The 12,926-nt window shown below is 34.8% G+C and overlaps 1 protein-coding gene across 1 annotated transcript in view; it reads right to left on the minus strand.

The window, feature by feature from the left end:
* The window catches only part of LOC136025387 (lysine-specific demethylase 3A-like), a 266,827-nt gene that overhangs the window by 249,244 nt on the left and 4,657 nt on the right, over positions 1-12,926 (minus strand). The window contains exon 2 of the mRNA XM_065701374.1: positions 5,772-5,979. Coding sequence (XP_065557446.1) covers positions 5,772-5,979 — 208 coding nt within the window. The remainder of the gene's footprint in view (positions 1-5,771; positions 5,980-12,926) is intronic.

Genomic DNA, 12,926 nt, shown 5'->3' on the forward strand with positions numbered 1-12,926 from the left:
GCTTGGCTGCTGCCCTCCTCCCCCTTCCCCGTAAGTCTAAAGTCTGTTGCGTCATTTGCCTGCTTAGACGATATTGTTCAGCCACTGTTGAACTTTTAAGTTGTTTTTTTTTTAGTGTGAAGGAGTTAGTCAGGATTTTTTGAGTTTGAAAGGGGCTCCCGCTCCTCCCAACCTCCACTGTTTACGCTAAAGCTTAGTGTTTGAACAGAAATGATTTGATAAGGAGCTAAATGATTTGGAGCTAAAGTATTTGGGCAGCGTGAAGCAGAAAACAATTCTTCCTTCATAGTATGCAGAATAATTGGAGACAACGCATTTTGCAAACAGACGCGCTTTAAATTAGATTAAGAACTTGGACTAATAATTTAAGTTTTTTCATTTAGTTTTTAACATTATATTTTCAAGCCTGAAACTAGGACTTTATTCAACATTTTAAGCACAGACAAGATAGCAATCATTATATTACCTAAATATGCCTGCATTATTACTTAGTGCTAATACTATTCCTGCACTCGTTAAGGAATTTAAACGTTAGTGAAAACATTTAGAGTCTACAAATATAATTTATATGAGGTCCTTAATTCCGATTCTGTAATTTCTACACAATTTCCAAAATACTGATTTATTTTTTTATTGCAACAACTGGAAAATGAGGCATCACTGGTAAATTTAGTTCATCTGTGCATATTTCGGTAAACATTAGTTTAGCTTGATTTTCATTATATATCATAATCGTTTGAACCATTTGAGGTGATAGCTTGTCATGCTTTTAAGGAATTGAATTCTATTATGATTTCTGTTCGTTCTTAAGTTCTACTGTTGCTCTCGCTTTCAGTTAAAAAAAAAACTATTTTTGTTTTGTTAAATTCTTAAAAAAATATCCTATTTACAGGGAAAATGTATCCTTTCACATGTGCACCATTTTATTTCGTGGATTTATTCGCACCAATTCCCCTCCTCCACAGCAGATTAATCATTTAAGATGTTGATGTCACATGGAGAAAAACTAAGTAGGGGGAACAGATATCAGAACAAATTTTGCTGTTACAGTTTGGATCTCCTCATCTTTAGCTATTTGTTAACAATTTCCCTTAATTGTCCAGAATTTGGACCCATCGGGATACAATTGCACTCTTCCCAGTTTGATAGTTTTCAGTGTAATTCTATTATTACACTAGTTAGTTAAAATGTTAGACCCTGTTGTGTTTTTGGTTTGTATTGTTTAAAGCTGTATTTTGTTCCTCAAGCTTTGTTTGTAGACTGTTTGTCACAATTTAAATTACGTATTCTATCTAAATAATTATTATTTTTCTAAGAATACAATATGGAATTTAGACCCTCTAAAAGTAGCATTTTATTTATTTCAAGTAGAATCAAGGGGACATTCTGTTTCTTTTCAACAATAGCCAACAAGGCCGGTCTTCTCAATCGCTTCCTTGACAAAGAAAGTGATAGTTCCATTGTACTATTTAGTTCTTTAATATTGGGAAAAAGATCGAATTTTTGTATCAGCGTTCAACAGTAAAGTATTGAAACGCCACTTAACGTTTTTTTTTTTTTGGGGGGGGGGTATGAATATAGTTTTCATTTGATGGAGGGAACAGCAATAGAAATATTGTTTAGGGGGGAAGGGTCATTAGATTTTAAAGACATTTTAAAGACTAATTAATGAGATGGAGAAATATTTCGGGGAGTTCTCTGATATGATGCATCCAACAAAAGGATTTTCAATAAGATCGCTTGCTTTTTTAAAGGTTTCCCCTTTTTTGAAAGATCAGGCAAATTTTCTCAGATTTTTGGTTTTGGGTGGGCAACAATAAACAGGAAGAATTTTATACATTTAGAATCAGCATAAAAACTCAATACTGCCGGTGTAGCATTCGTCATGAGCATTCAATTTTTATTTTTATTTTTTGAATGTTGGTCCAAGTCACTTTTCACCTCCAGTTTATCATCACTAAATATTTGATAAGATTCTTTTGCAACGATTTTTTAGAGGGTCAATTTGACAGCTGGGTAGTTAAGTCTAAATTTTGTTTTCCTTTCGCTATTTTATTAAATTTCTGAATATATAAGGGATTTACGTTCGAGGAAGATAATTGCCCTGTTTTGAAAGAGGTAAATTTTTCATGGCCATTAGAGAGTCAAACATGGTATCTATGCAGGCAGGATAGTTTGAGTATCTCTACTCCTTCTGTAAATTCTAAGGCATAAGAAATTGAATAAAGACAAGTTTACATCTGCTATAATCTACCAAAGTATTAAATCTTTTCGTAATATTGATTTGGGTTTGATTTTCTTTAAAGATTAAATGCATAATAATTAAATATATTATTAATTAAATAAATTGATCACTTTGCTAGGAATCCTTGTCATTTAAAATCTACTGTATTTTGTCCCATTTTTATGCCACTTAATTGTTTTTTGTTTTTGTTTTTTTTTTTTATTTGAGAGTTCAGTAAAATTCTAGTTAATTGACTTCTTGCTATCTCGGAAAGGGTTTAGGTTAGGAAAAAGAAACTTTCAGGGATGGGTCTACAGGCTAAAGTATGTCCCGGGAAGGTATTTTAAAGTACCCACATCCACTCTTTCTCCCTCTAGAGGGCCCTGAAATTTGCCTACTTGACAGGTCTGTACCTATTGAAATTTTGACAAAACAACATTTTACCTTAATTTTCAGTTACTAGTTGCTTTTCTCTGCCTTTAGTTCTGAAAATGCAATTCCTGTTATTTAAGTAGAATTTTGAGGCATATCAATGTTTTTTTCAAAATTCAGGAAATGTATTTGCATATCTAGTCAATTAACTAGAATTTTACCAAGAGTTCTTTCCTAAAACTATTTAAAAATAAACTTAATACTATGAAAAAAATATCCTAATATAATATATTCCCTGTCACCCAACCACTACTACTATTTTGCTGTCTGCCCCCCCCCCCCCTGGAAAATTTTCTGTCAGCGCCCATGACTGAGGGGTAACCCGATAATTCACTTTTTGTAGGTCCTCAAATCAAAGCACGAATAAGAATAGAATTCTACCATAATTATACGCAATAATGTGGGAGACAGACGAAAAACTAGTCTCGACATGTTCTTTGTAATGGTCCGAAATCAACTCACCCCTCTATATGTCTGTTCACAATATGCTCTTTCCTTTTTCCGTTTTGCAAATTCCAAAACTTATGGTATAATACTATATACTACATGTAAACAGAAAATGGGCTCCGGTCCAAGAGCAAGTTGACAAAACCAGTTGGGAAATATGCCTATACCATAAATTAAACTGTTTACAGTTTGCAGGTATCATCTCAAATGATTGATCTTTTTCCGCTTCAGGAAAGAATACAAAGGGGATGAAGACTCCGTAAAGACTTATAGTATTAAGTACATTTTTTCAATGGAATTTGACATGTAACGTCAAATTTTAGAGGAAGTTACCAAATTTCCGCTATTGTCTATATTGCATAGATGACTTTTTCAGCGCTCCTTGAATCTAGCTTTGAGCGAAAAGTTTCAACATTATTTAAGATTTTACGACCGGATAGGCTCTATGTGTAACATACAAAGCACCTATTACATTTTTAAGACACAGACGTAATAAAGCCATGCATATCCACAAAAAGACCCCCTTGAAATAAGGACTTCCATCCTTTAACTGGCTGATTTAGATACCCAATCAGGGACGCATCCAAAATTTTTTGGGCGTGGGGTTATAAAGGGATTTTGGTACTTGTGTCTTAAGGCCACCACACTGAGAATTTATATCACGAACATGAAACAATAACCGGTTTGAACCGGTTTTATACCAGCCAATTAGCTTCGGCTCGGTGGGAATATTGTAGCTATTGGACATTGTATACATATTGTATACTGAAAGTTAGTGATGCCACAACTGGTGTAAGACTATGAAAAGCTTTATAGATCCGTTTATTGTTGTCAGGCTCACTTCTGACTCCCAAATCAATATTCCTGTTTTTTATACTTGACTTTTGTGTTTCCAGTAAAGTGATATTTTTCTATAATCCTAAAAGCATAGGGAAACATAATTAGTTGGTTTATTTGTAATAGTTTTAATGATATATATTAGATAGGCTGTGAAGTAATGTCCGATTTGAGTTTCAACTTCGCTCTTTACTTCCCTCGGAAAGACTATATTTAAAAAAAAAATCTTTGCCAGGGATAAAATCTTGATTATTGCGCCCTCCCCCTGAATTTTCGGGCAAAATATTTCCTTTACAAGCAAACTTATCTTTAATTTATTAATTAATAATTTTTTTTTATAACTATTCAAATTATTTAATTATTATTGTTTATTTTAATTACCCTTATTATCTTATTTATTTTGTTAATAATTTATTATTTATTTTCATTCATTAACTGTGCCCTCTACTTTATTTTGACAAAAGCACAATTTTAATCATTAGAAAATGACTATGACGGTTAGATTATTTATTTGAAATTTCAACCCCTAAAAATGTCTAGGCCTGGGGCAAGTACCCCTCTGTCCTCCTATAAAACCGCCTCTGCTTCTAGTTTAGTTTTTGCATAGTGACAAAGTTAACACATTTTAATGACGAATAAATTCCAACGAATTGGAGGGGGCAGAGGAATCATTTATGTATATACCCTACAATACGTCGCTTACGTTGGGTACACATCGTATGATTTGTCTATTTATATCTATATTATGTCGATTTATTTATATTATAGAAATATATCGCATAGACGATACGTATGCGTCGTACATTGTAAAATGTTATTCAAAATCTTAATCATTTGTTAGTCATTTCCATATCGTTATTAGCCTGAAAATAGTCCAAATATTCTGGTTATTACCTCCGCTCAACCATCCGAGGCGCAAATAGACAAAAATATAAACATGATAAAATAAGCAAAATACATATATTTTCTACTTTTTTTTTAATTGTCATTACGTATTTTTTCTTCTGTTAAAACTTAGGCTCTTCAATCGGAGGTCTAGGTACCAGCGTTAATTTCTAGTTTTCATTGGCTGAAACTTATCCTCGTTTATTTGTTCTATTGCTTTTTATACGATATGTTCAGCCATTATGGCTTTATAACTTATTTACGTTGAGGGAGGGAGTCAAATATGGGCCAAAGGCGCTAACGTAGATCCATACTGTCAAAATTCTCAGTAAGGCCCCCTATGTGCGCAGTAAAGAAAACGTAATCCGAAAATGATCGGAAGCATTCGACAACCCAGCCTGAAACTTTAACAGGCTGGACATGAACAGGAAGCTATAGGCTAAATTTTATTTTATACATTACAATGGAATTATTTAAGTTATTTCTAAGGTTAGTATCTACGCATTACTTCGTTGATTGTCGGATATATAATACACACTCAAGAAGTGAAGTTTGGTTAATGCTAGTGAAATAAAAACAAAATATGTTGAAAATATAATAGTTTAGAAACAAACTTGGGCTATAAATTTGCACATTGGGGAGGGGGGTTATGACATAGCATATATTAAATACTTAACCTAAACTAACCAAAGTACCAACTAAATACTTAAATAAAATATAGCTTCAATTTATTTTCCAACCAAGCCAAAGCTAATGGTCTGGTACAAAGAAGTTGCTTGACCAGTTTCTTGTCTCATGTTCGCATCATTCGCGATCGAAATTCTCGAGTGTGTATTATATAACCGACAAGCACAATTGCTTCCATGGCGGAATTGGTCTCTTCCAACGCACTGCTTCATCGACTAAAAATGCGAAGCACTGCAACAACAAAAAAGGCAAAATGTACCTGTTCATTCGTTCCTTAATGATATCTTCCTGTGACCTTGGCGGACCATTTTGACCCATGAAAATTTGCTGCTCTCTAACTACCGCGGCAGCAGCCAATACCCCAAGATCTGCTCGGTAACCACCATAAGGCAGAAACTGCCCGGACATCATAGAACTTGGATACATTGGCATATGATGTGAAGTTAACCCTTCGGCTATTCGATGACCTAACAAAGAAGAAGTTAAAGCGAAAAATCTTATTAGAAAATACATTGGGCTTAGTCAATCCTCTCAATATATGCAATCTCACGTATTACCAGGGCCGTATACAGGGTTTTTGGTCGGGGAAGGGGGTTTACTATTTTTTCGAGAGGATTACAAACAAAAATTTATTTACATCTATTTTTGTTACTTTTATACGAGTTGGACACGTTAAGCAGAAAGCAGTCTTGGGCCCAGTTTCACCCCAAGACTCAATGTTCAGCTAGATAGAAAACTTCAAATCTTTACTTGATGTAGGAACCATAACTCAAACGAAAATAGAGATGAACCCCATGAACTGTTCTGATAGATTAGTGAGGGTCCCGCTTCTTCTAACCAACCACAATCACCCTCGTGATAAAGGAATTCACCCACAACTAAGGGTATAAAGCTTGTTCGCCCTGTAAAATGCAAAATGAATTTAGATTAATTGGTAGCAGGCCTTAAATGTAGTATGTGAAAGATTTTTCTGGAATTAAACCCATTATAAGCCTAATTTAGAACATTTGCCCAAAATTTAGCGCTACATTTCGACAATGATAAAAATAAACTTCATTTTGTCTTAATTGTAGGTGATTTCTTTAAACCTACTTTTTTCATTAAAATTCATTTGAACTGTACGATTTTAAAAGTACTGTTTTCAATTTAATTCTTGTTAGCACGATTTTTGAAAGGGGTTATGAGGTAGCGAGGCCAATTTAATTCACTTCTAGTTATCTTGATCAATTGGAAATGAATCGACAAAGTTACTTTCAGTGGTAAAAAGTGTGCATCAACTCAATTAGTTAATGTCTGTTATGTATTTTCGAAGGCCAATCACATTATTTCTTTTATGTGCGTAAGGAAATGCATCTTCTAGAGAGACAAATAGCCCCGTCCTTTTAAATCCTGATCAGAGGCGCTAACACCCACCACACTCTAGAACTGAAGTTAGGTTAATCCTAATGAAATATACCTAAGTATGATGAAAATAAAATACATAAGCAACAAAATTATGGAAATTACAACAGAAAATTATAAAAATTAGGCCCTCCAGAACGCATTATATTAAAGGGTTTCTAACCTAACCGAAATAACAATTAAAATATCCCTACAATGTAGTGTCTATAGGCCTACACTCTCTCATGCTAGGCCTAAGCTGGAAGAAACTACAGAAAGGTACTGGTTCTATCAGACGAAGAACTTGAGTTTGGTGGACATGAGAGACGAGTAAGGTACCAAAAAAAAATTCCAAGAGGTACTTTCCAAACCCTGTCCCCAGAGGCGTCGTTTTTTTGCTTTTTAGTACGGGAGGGGAGCAGTTGCCCTCCAAATAACGTGGAGAAAATTATTATTCCTAATGTGTCCCCCCGATTCTGATTAGTACCCATGAGTGAAACACCGAGTTAGTAAAATGAAAGGAAAGTTGTTGAGTCACGAGATTTTCTACTAATAGTTTCGCCGTGAAATATGTAACCTTGTACATGAGTAAGCCTAATATGGTAGCGTTAACTATAAAGGCAAAATTGGATCTTTGTTTTATCTTTTAATCAAAATGTCCACAACATTGTTAAACCAGGTAATGAGCCATTTCAAGGATAAACTAGAAATTACTGACAGTGGCTATTGGATTTTGACTTTAAAGTCAACTAGTTGCACTTTAATCTCTAGATACGTGTTGGTCCAAACATCAATATCCAAGGAGTTCTCATCCAAAAGTACAAAATCAATTCAGTGGTTGGCTGCAACACGTTACAGCAAAGCAACCAGCTACAGAAGATAATCTCTTAAACCATATTGTCCTGCCATAATCACGCTTGTTTTTGTTTTTTTTTTGGGGGGGGGGGTTGCTTTTTCCTTGATCATATTATTTTGTTTGTGCTGAAGAAGAGTGGCGGTTGTACTCTCTAATATTCGCTTTCTGTGTTTCCTTCAGTAATATCTTTTGGCCTTTTGATCATTTCCTCTATTTTTTATCTTTTTTTGATCCATTTTTGATCGCTCCATTTTTGATCATTTTCTTTCTTTATGGAACCAGCTACAGAGTCCACAACTCTGGTTCTAGAGTCTGGAATTCTGCGTCTAGGACGTCGAACTAACCAGGAAGCTTCTTTCTTCACAGTATTTATTATCTACACCTCAGAGAGGTGATTACTTGTATGTCTGCCTCGACCTTGATGCCTAAGCAAGAGTATGGTCAGGTCAAGTATATTACTTTATGTTTATGGAATATTGCAGAATTTGCATTTAAACACTGACAGACACGCCATAGCGTTAAGGTGCTACAAACTTTGTCATTTTATACCAGATTGACGAACACTCTTGCTCGCCCCAACTCTCTGTAAAGTTTCTTTTAAGGTCAAAACCCCAAAAAACACCAAATATTTTTGATCTCTTTTTTGCCCCGTCCCAGCCTGACGTCGGAAAACCTCGTTTTACATTAGGCGAATTCACATGCATGCTAAGCTAGTCAATGTCTAGCTTAGCATAATCGTCACATCTACCAATCATAATTTACTTCCTCTTATATAAGCAGCATTGATTGTTCCAAATTGATATTAAGAAAAACAGAAGTGTGTACAGGACTTAAGGATTAAAATGGTTATTTTGTAATAAATTACAGAGAAGGGGGTTTCACGCATCATACCTCAGGAAATACCCCATCTGCCTAACCTAATATTTTATTATAGACAGAGGATAGTGATTCGAACACCTCCATTTATAAACAGTAGCATGGTCGGAAGTGGAATTAGTTGCAACAGAATATTTAGAATTTTCGAAACAATAGTTCATTGCCGTGAGAACGTGGCGGAAGAAATGCGCATTGCAATTTGTATTACGCATTTCACAACCACCTGTGTATTTTGTTCCGATAAGTACAGAATGGTATAACACACTTATAATAATGGAAAGCATCTCGTTAAAAATGGAAAGATATCTCGTTACAGACACTTGCATGATGCACAACAGTCCTAAATATGAAAAAGGCAAAATAAATAGGGAGTATATCTATTGGATAGATTAAATATTAACAGGTTATATATCTTTATATATATATATATATATATAAAGATATATAACCTGTTAATATTTAATCTATCCAATAGATATACTCCCTATTTATTTTGCCTTTTTCATATTTAGGACTGTTGTGCATCATGCAAGTGTCTGTAACGAGATATCTTTCCATTTTTAACGAGATGCTTTCCATTATTATAAGTGTGTTATACCATTCTGTACTTATCGGAACAAAATACACAGGTGGTTGTGAAATGCGTAATACAAATTGCAATGCGCATTTCTTCGCATTGCATATATATATATATATATATATATATATATATATATATATATATATATATATATATATATATATATATATATATATATATATATATATATATATATATATGTGTGTGAGTGTGTGTGTGTGTCGATATATGCGGTTTTTCGGTACGCATTTATACCTGTTAATAGTAAGATTGATATTTTGAGCTAGAACCAACACATCAACTGTTTAATACGGGAAGTCAAAAACAGACATATTTCAGCACCAAAATAACCTTAATAAATCAAGTATTTAAGTCTTTTAAAAAGGAATATGAAGAGCATTTAAAAATTCTTGCAAGAAAAAATGGGGATTCAAAAATTGACAGATTTTGCAATTGTCTGGATTTCAATGTTACGAAACATAATATCCGCTTCTTCTGTTTCTTGTATGGGTATTAACAAAAGAAAATGATAAATACGACAACGCCCTTCCTTAGGCTATGCATATACCATCGAACTGCAGCTCTAGTTTCGTCTGATCCATTAGATATTATAATTAGTTGGCACTCAATCCACTGCCACATTTTTAGTTTCTTTAATGGTCCCTCCCCTTCCCATAAAAACAATAGCTAAGAGCTCATATGGCACTTGTGACGAGGTCAGTAGAGCCAAGAGCTCATGTGGCATTAGCTCTAGCAAAATTCTAAGAATCAATAGATTGATTTAAAAGGAAAATCAGAGGCTTAATGCCGGTCGGGATTTAAAATGAGAGCTCTGAGACACAAGGTCCTTCTAAATATCAAAATTCATTAAGATCCGATCAGCCACTCGCAAGTTAAAAATACTTCATTTTTCTAACTTTCAACCCCCCCCCCAGATGGTCGAATTGGGGAAAACAACTTTATCAAGTCAATTTGTGCAGGTCCCTGACATGCCTACCAATTTTCATCGTCCTAGCACGTCCAGAAGCACCAAACTCGCCAAAGAACTGGACCCCCTAACTCCCCCAAAGAGAGCGGATCTAGCCCGGTTACGTCAATCACGTATCTACGACATTTGTTTATTCTACCCACCAAGTTTCATGCCGATCTCTCCACTCTAAGCGTTTTCCAATATTTCTGGTTCCCCCATCCAACTCCCCCCAATGTCACCAGATCTGGTCGGGATTTAAAATAAGAGCTCTGAGACATGTTCCTTCTAAATATCAAATTTCATTAAGATCCGATCACTTCTTCGTAAGTTAAAAATACCTCATTTTTTTCTAATTTTTCAGAATTAACCCTCCCCCAATGAGAGCGAATACGTTCCGGTTATATCAATCACGTATTTAGGATTTGTGCTTATTTGTCCCACCAAGTTTCTTCCCGATCCCTCCACTCCAAGCCTTTTACAAGATTTCCGCTCCCCCCAACTCCCCCAAATGACACAGGATCCGGTCGGGATTTAAAATAAGAGATCTGAGTTATGAGGTCCTTCTAAATATTCATTAAGATCCAATCACTCCTTCGTAAGTTAAAAATACCTCATTTTTTCTAATTTTTCAGAATTAACTCTCCCCCAAAGAGAGCGGATCCGTTCCGGTTATGACGATCACGTATCTAGGACTTTTGCTTAGGTTTTCTACCAAGTTTCATCCCGATCCTTCCACTCTAAGCGTTTTCCAAGATTTCAGGTTTCCCCTTCAACTCCCTCCAATGTTGCCGGGTCCAGTCGGGATTTAAAATAAGAGCTCTGAGACATGATATCCTTTTAAATATCAAATTTCATTAAGATCCAATCACCCGTTCTTAAGTTAAAATACTTCATTTTTCTAATTTTTCCGAATTAACCGTCCCCCCACTCCACTCCAGTCACATCGGGGAAACGACTATTTCTAACTGAATCTGGTCTGGTCCCTGATGCGCCTGCCAAATTTCATCGTCCTAGCATATCTGGAAGTGCCTAAACTAGCAAAACCGGGACAGACCAACAGACCGACCGACAGAATTTGCGATTGCTATATGTCACTTGATTAATACCAAGTGCCATAAAAATTAATTTAGTCGCCACTTGGCTTTCTGGACCTCATTATCTTATCAAACACTGATTACACACGCTGATTCATTTTTTAAGTTCTATTTTGCATTTGATTAAAGTATTCAACTTAAAAACCATGGGTTGATCCAAAGAATTCTGTTTACGGTGTGTTTAGCATCAATCTAGGTTGCAAGATTTATTCTGTAGAATTAATCATAGCTTATTTCAAGGGAGCGTGGGTTTCAGCATGAGGTAAAAACAGAAATATAATTTGGGTATGCATTGCTAATTAATAAAATACTTATTCTTATAGTAGTAAAACCCATGACGGAGTAGACAATACACTAATATCTGAAAATCTGTACTTAATTTTTGGACTCTTATAACACAATGGTTTATGTTACACAGTCCCTTTACTGGGGATGATTTTGGAATCTAAAACTGGGTGGCAATTGCTCAAAGCCTAAATATATCAGATTACGATTCAGAAAGCAAAATCCCTTATAAAATATCGTCTTGGGGCCCAAGAAAACCGCTGAAAGGAGATAGAGAGGGAACCAAGTCACTTGATTAATACCAAGTGCCATAAAAATTAATTTAGTCGCCACTTGGCTTTCTGGACCTCATTATCTTATCAAACACTGATTACACACGCTGATTCATTTTTTAAGTTCTATTTTGCATTTGATTAAAGTATTCAACTTAAAAACCATGGGTTGATCCAAAGAATTCTGTTTACGGTGTGTTTAGCATCAATCTAGGTTGCAAGATTTATTCTGTAGAATTAATCATAACTTAAAAACCATGGGTTGATCCAAAGAATTCTGTTTACGGTGTGTTTAGCATCAATCTAGGTTGCAAGATTTATTCTGTAGAATTAATCATAGCTTATTTCAAGGGAGCGTGGGTTTCAGCATGAGGTAAAAACAGAAATATAATTTGGGTATGCATTGCTAATTAATAAAATACTTATTCTTATAGTAGTAAAACCCATGACGGAGTAGACAATACACTAATATCTGAAAATCTGTACTTAATTTTTGGACTCTTATAACACAATGGTTTATGTTACACAGTCCCTTTACTGGGGATGATTTTGGAATCTAAAACTGGGTGGCAATTGCTCAAAGCCTAAATATATCAGATTACGATTCAGAAAGCAAAATCCCTTATAAAATATCGTCTTGGGGCCCAAGAAAACCGCTGAAAGGAGATAGAGAGGGAACCAAGTCACTTGATTAATACCAAGTGCCATAAAAATTAATTTAGTCGCCACTTGGCTTTCTGGACCTCATTATCTTATCAAACACTGATTACACACGCTGATTCATTTTTTAAGTTCTATTTTGCACTTGATTAAAGTATTCAACTTAAAAACCATGGGTTGATCCAAAGAATTCTGTTTACGGTGTGTTTAGCATCAATCTAGGTTGCAAGATTTATTCTGTAGAATTAATCATAGCTTATTTCAAGGGAGCGTGGGTTTCAGCATGAGGTAAAAACAGAAATATAATTTGGGTATGCATTGCTAATTAATAAAATACTTATTCTTATAGTAGTAAAACCCAAGACGGAGTAGACAATACACTAATATCTGAAAATCTGTACTTAATTTTTGGACTCTTATAACACAATGGTTTATGTTACA

Source organism: Artemia franciscana, chromosome 3 (assembly GCF_032884065.1).
Source record: "Artemia franciscana chromosome 3, ASM3288406v1, whole genome shotgun sequence".
In the NCBI taxonomy this organism is placed as follows: domain Eukaryota; kingdom Metazoa; phylum Arthropoda; class Branchiopoda; order Anostraca; family Artemiidae; genus Artemia; species Artemia franciscana.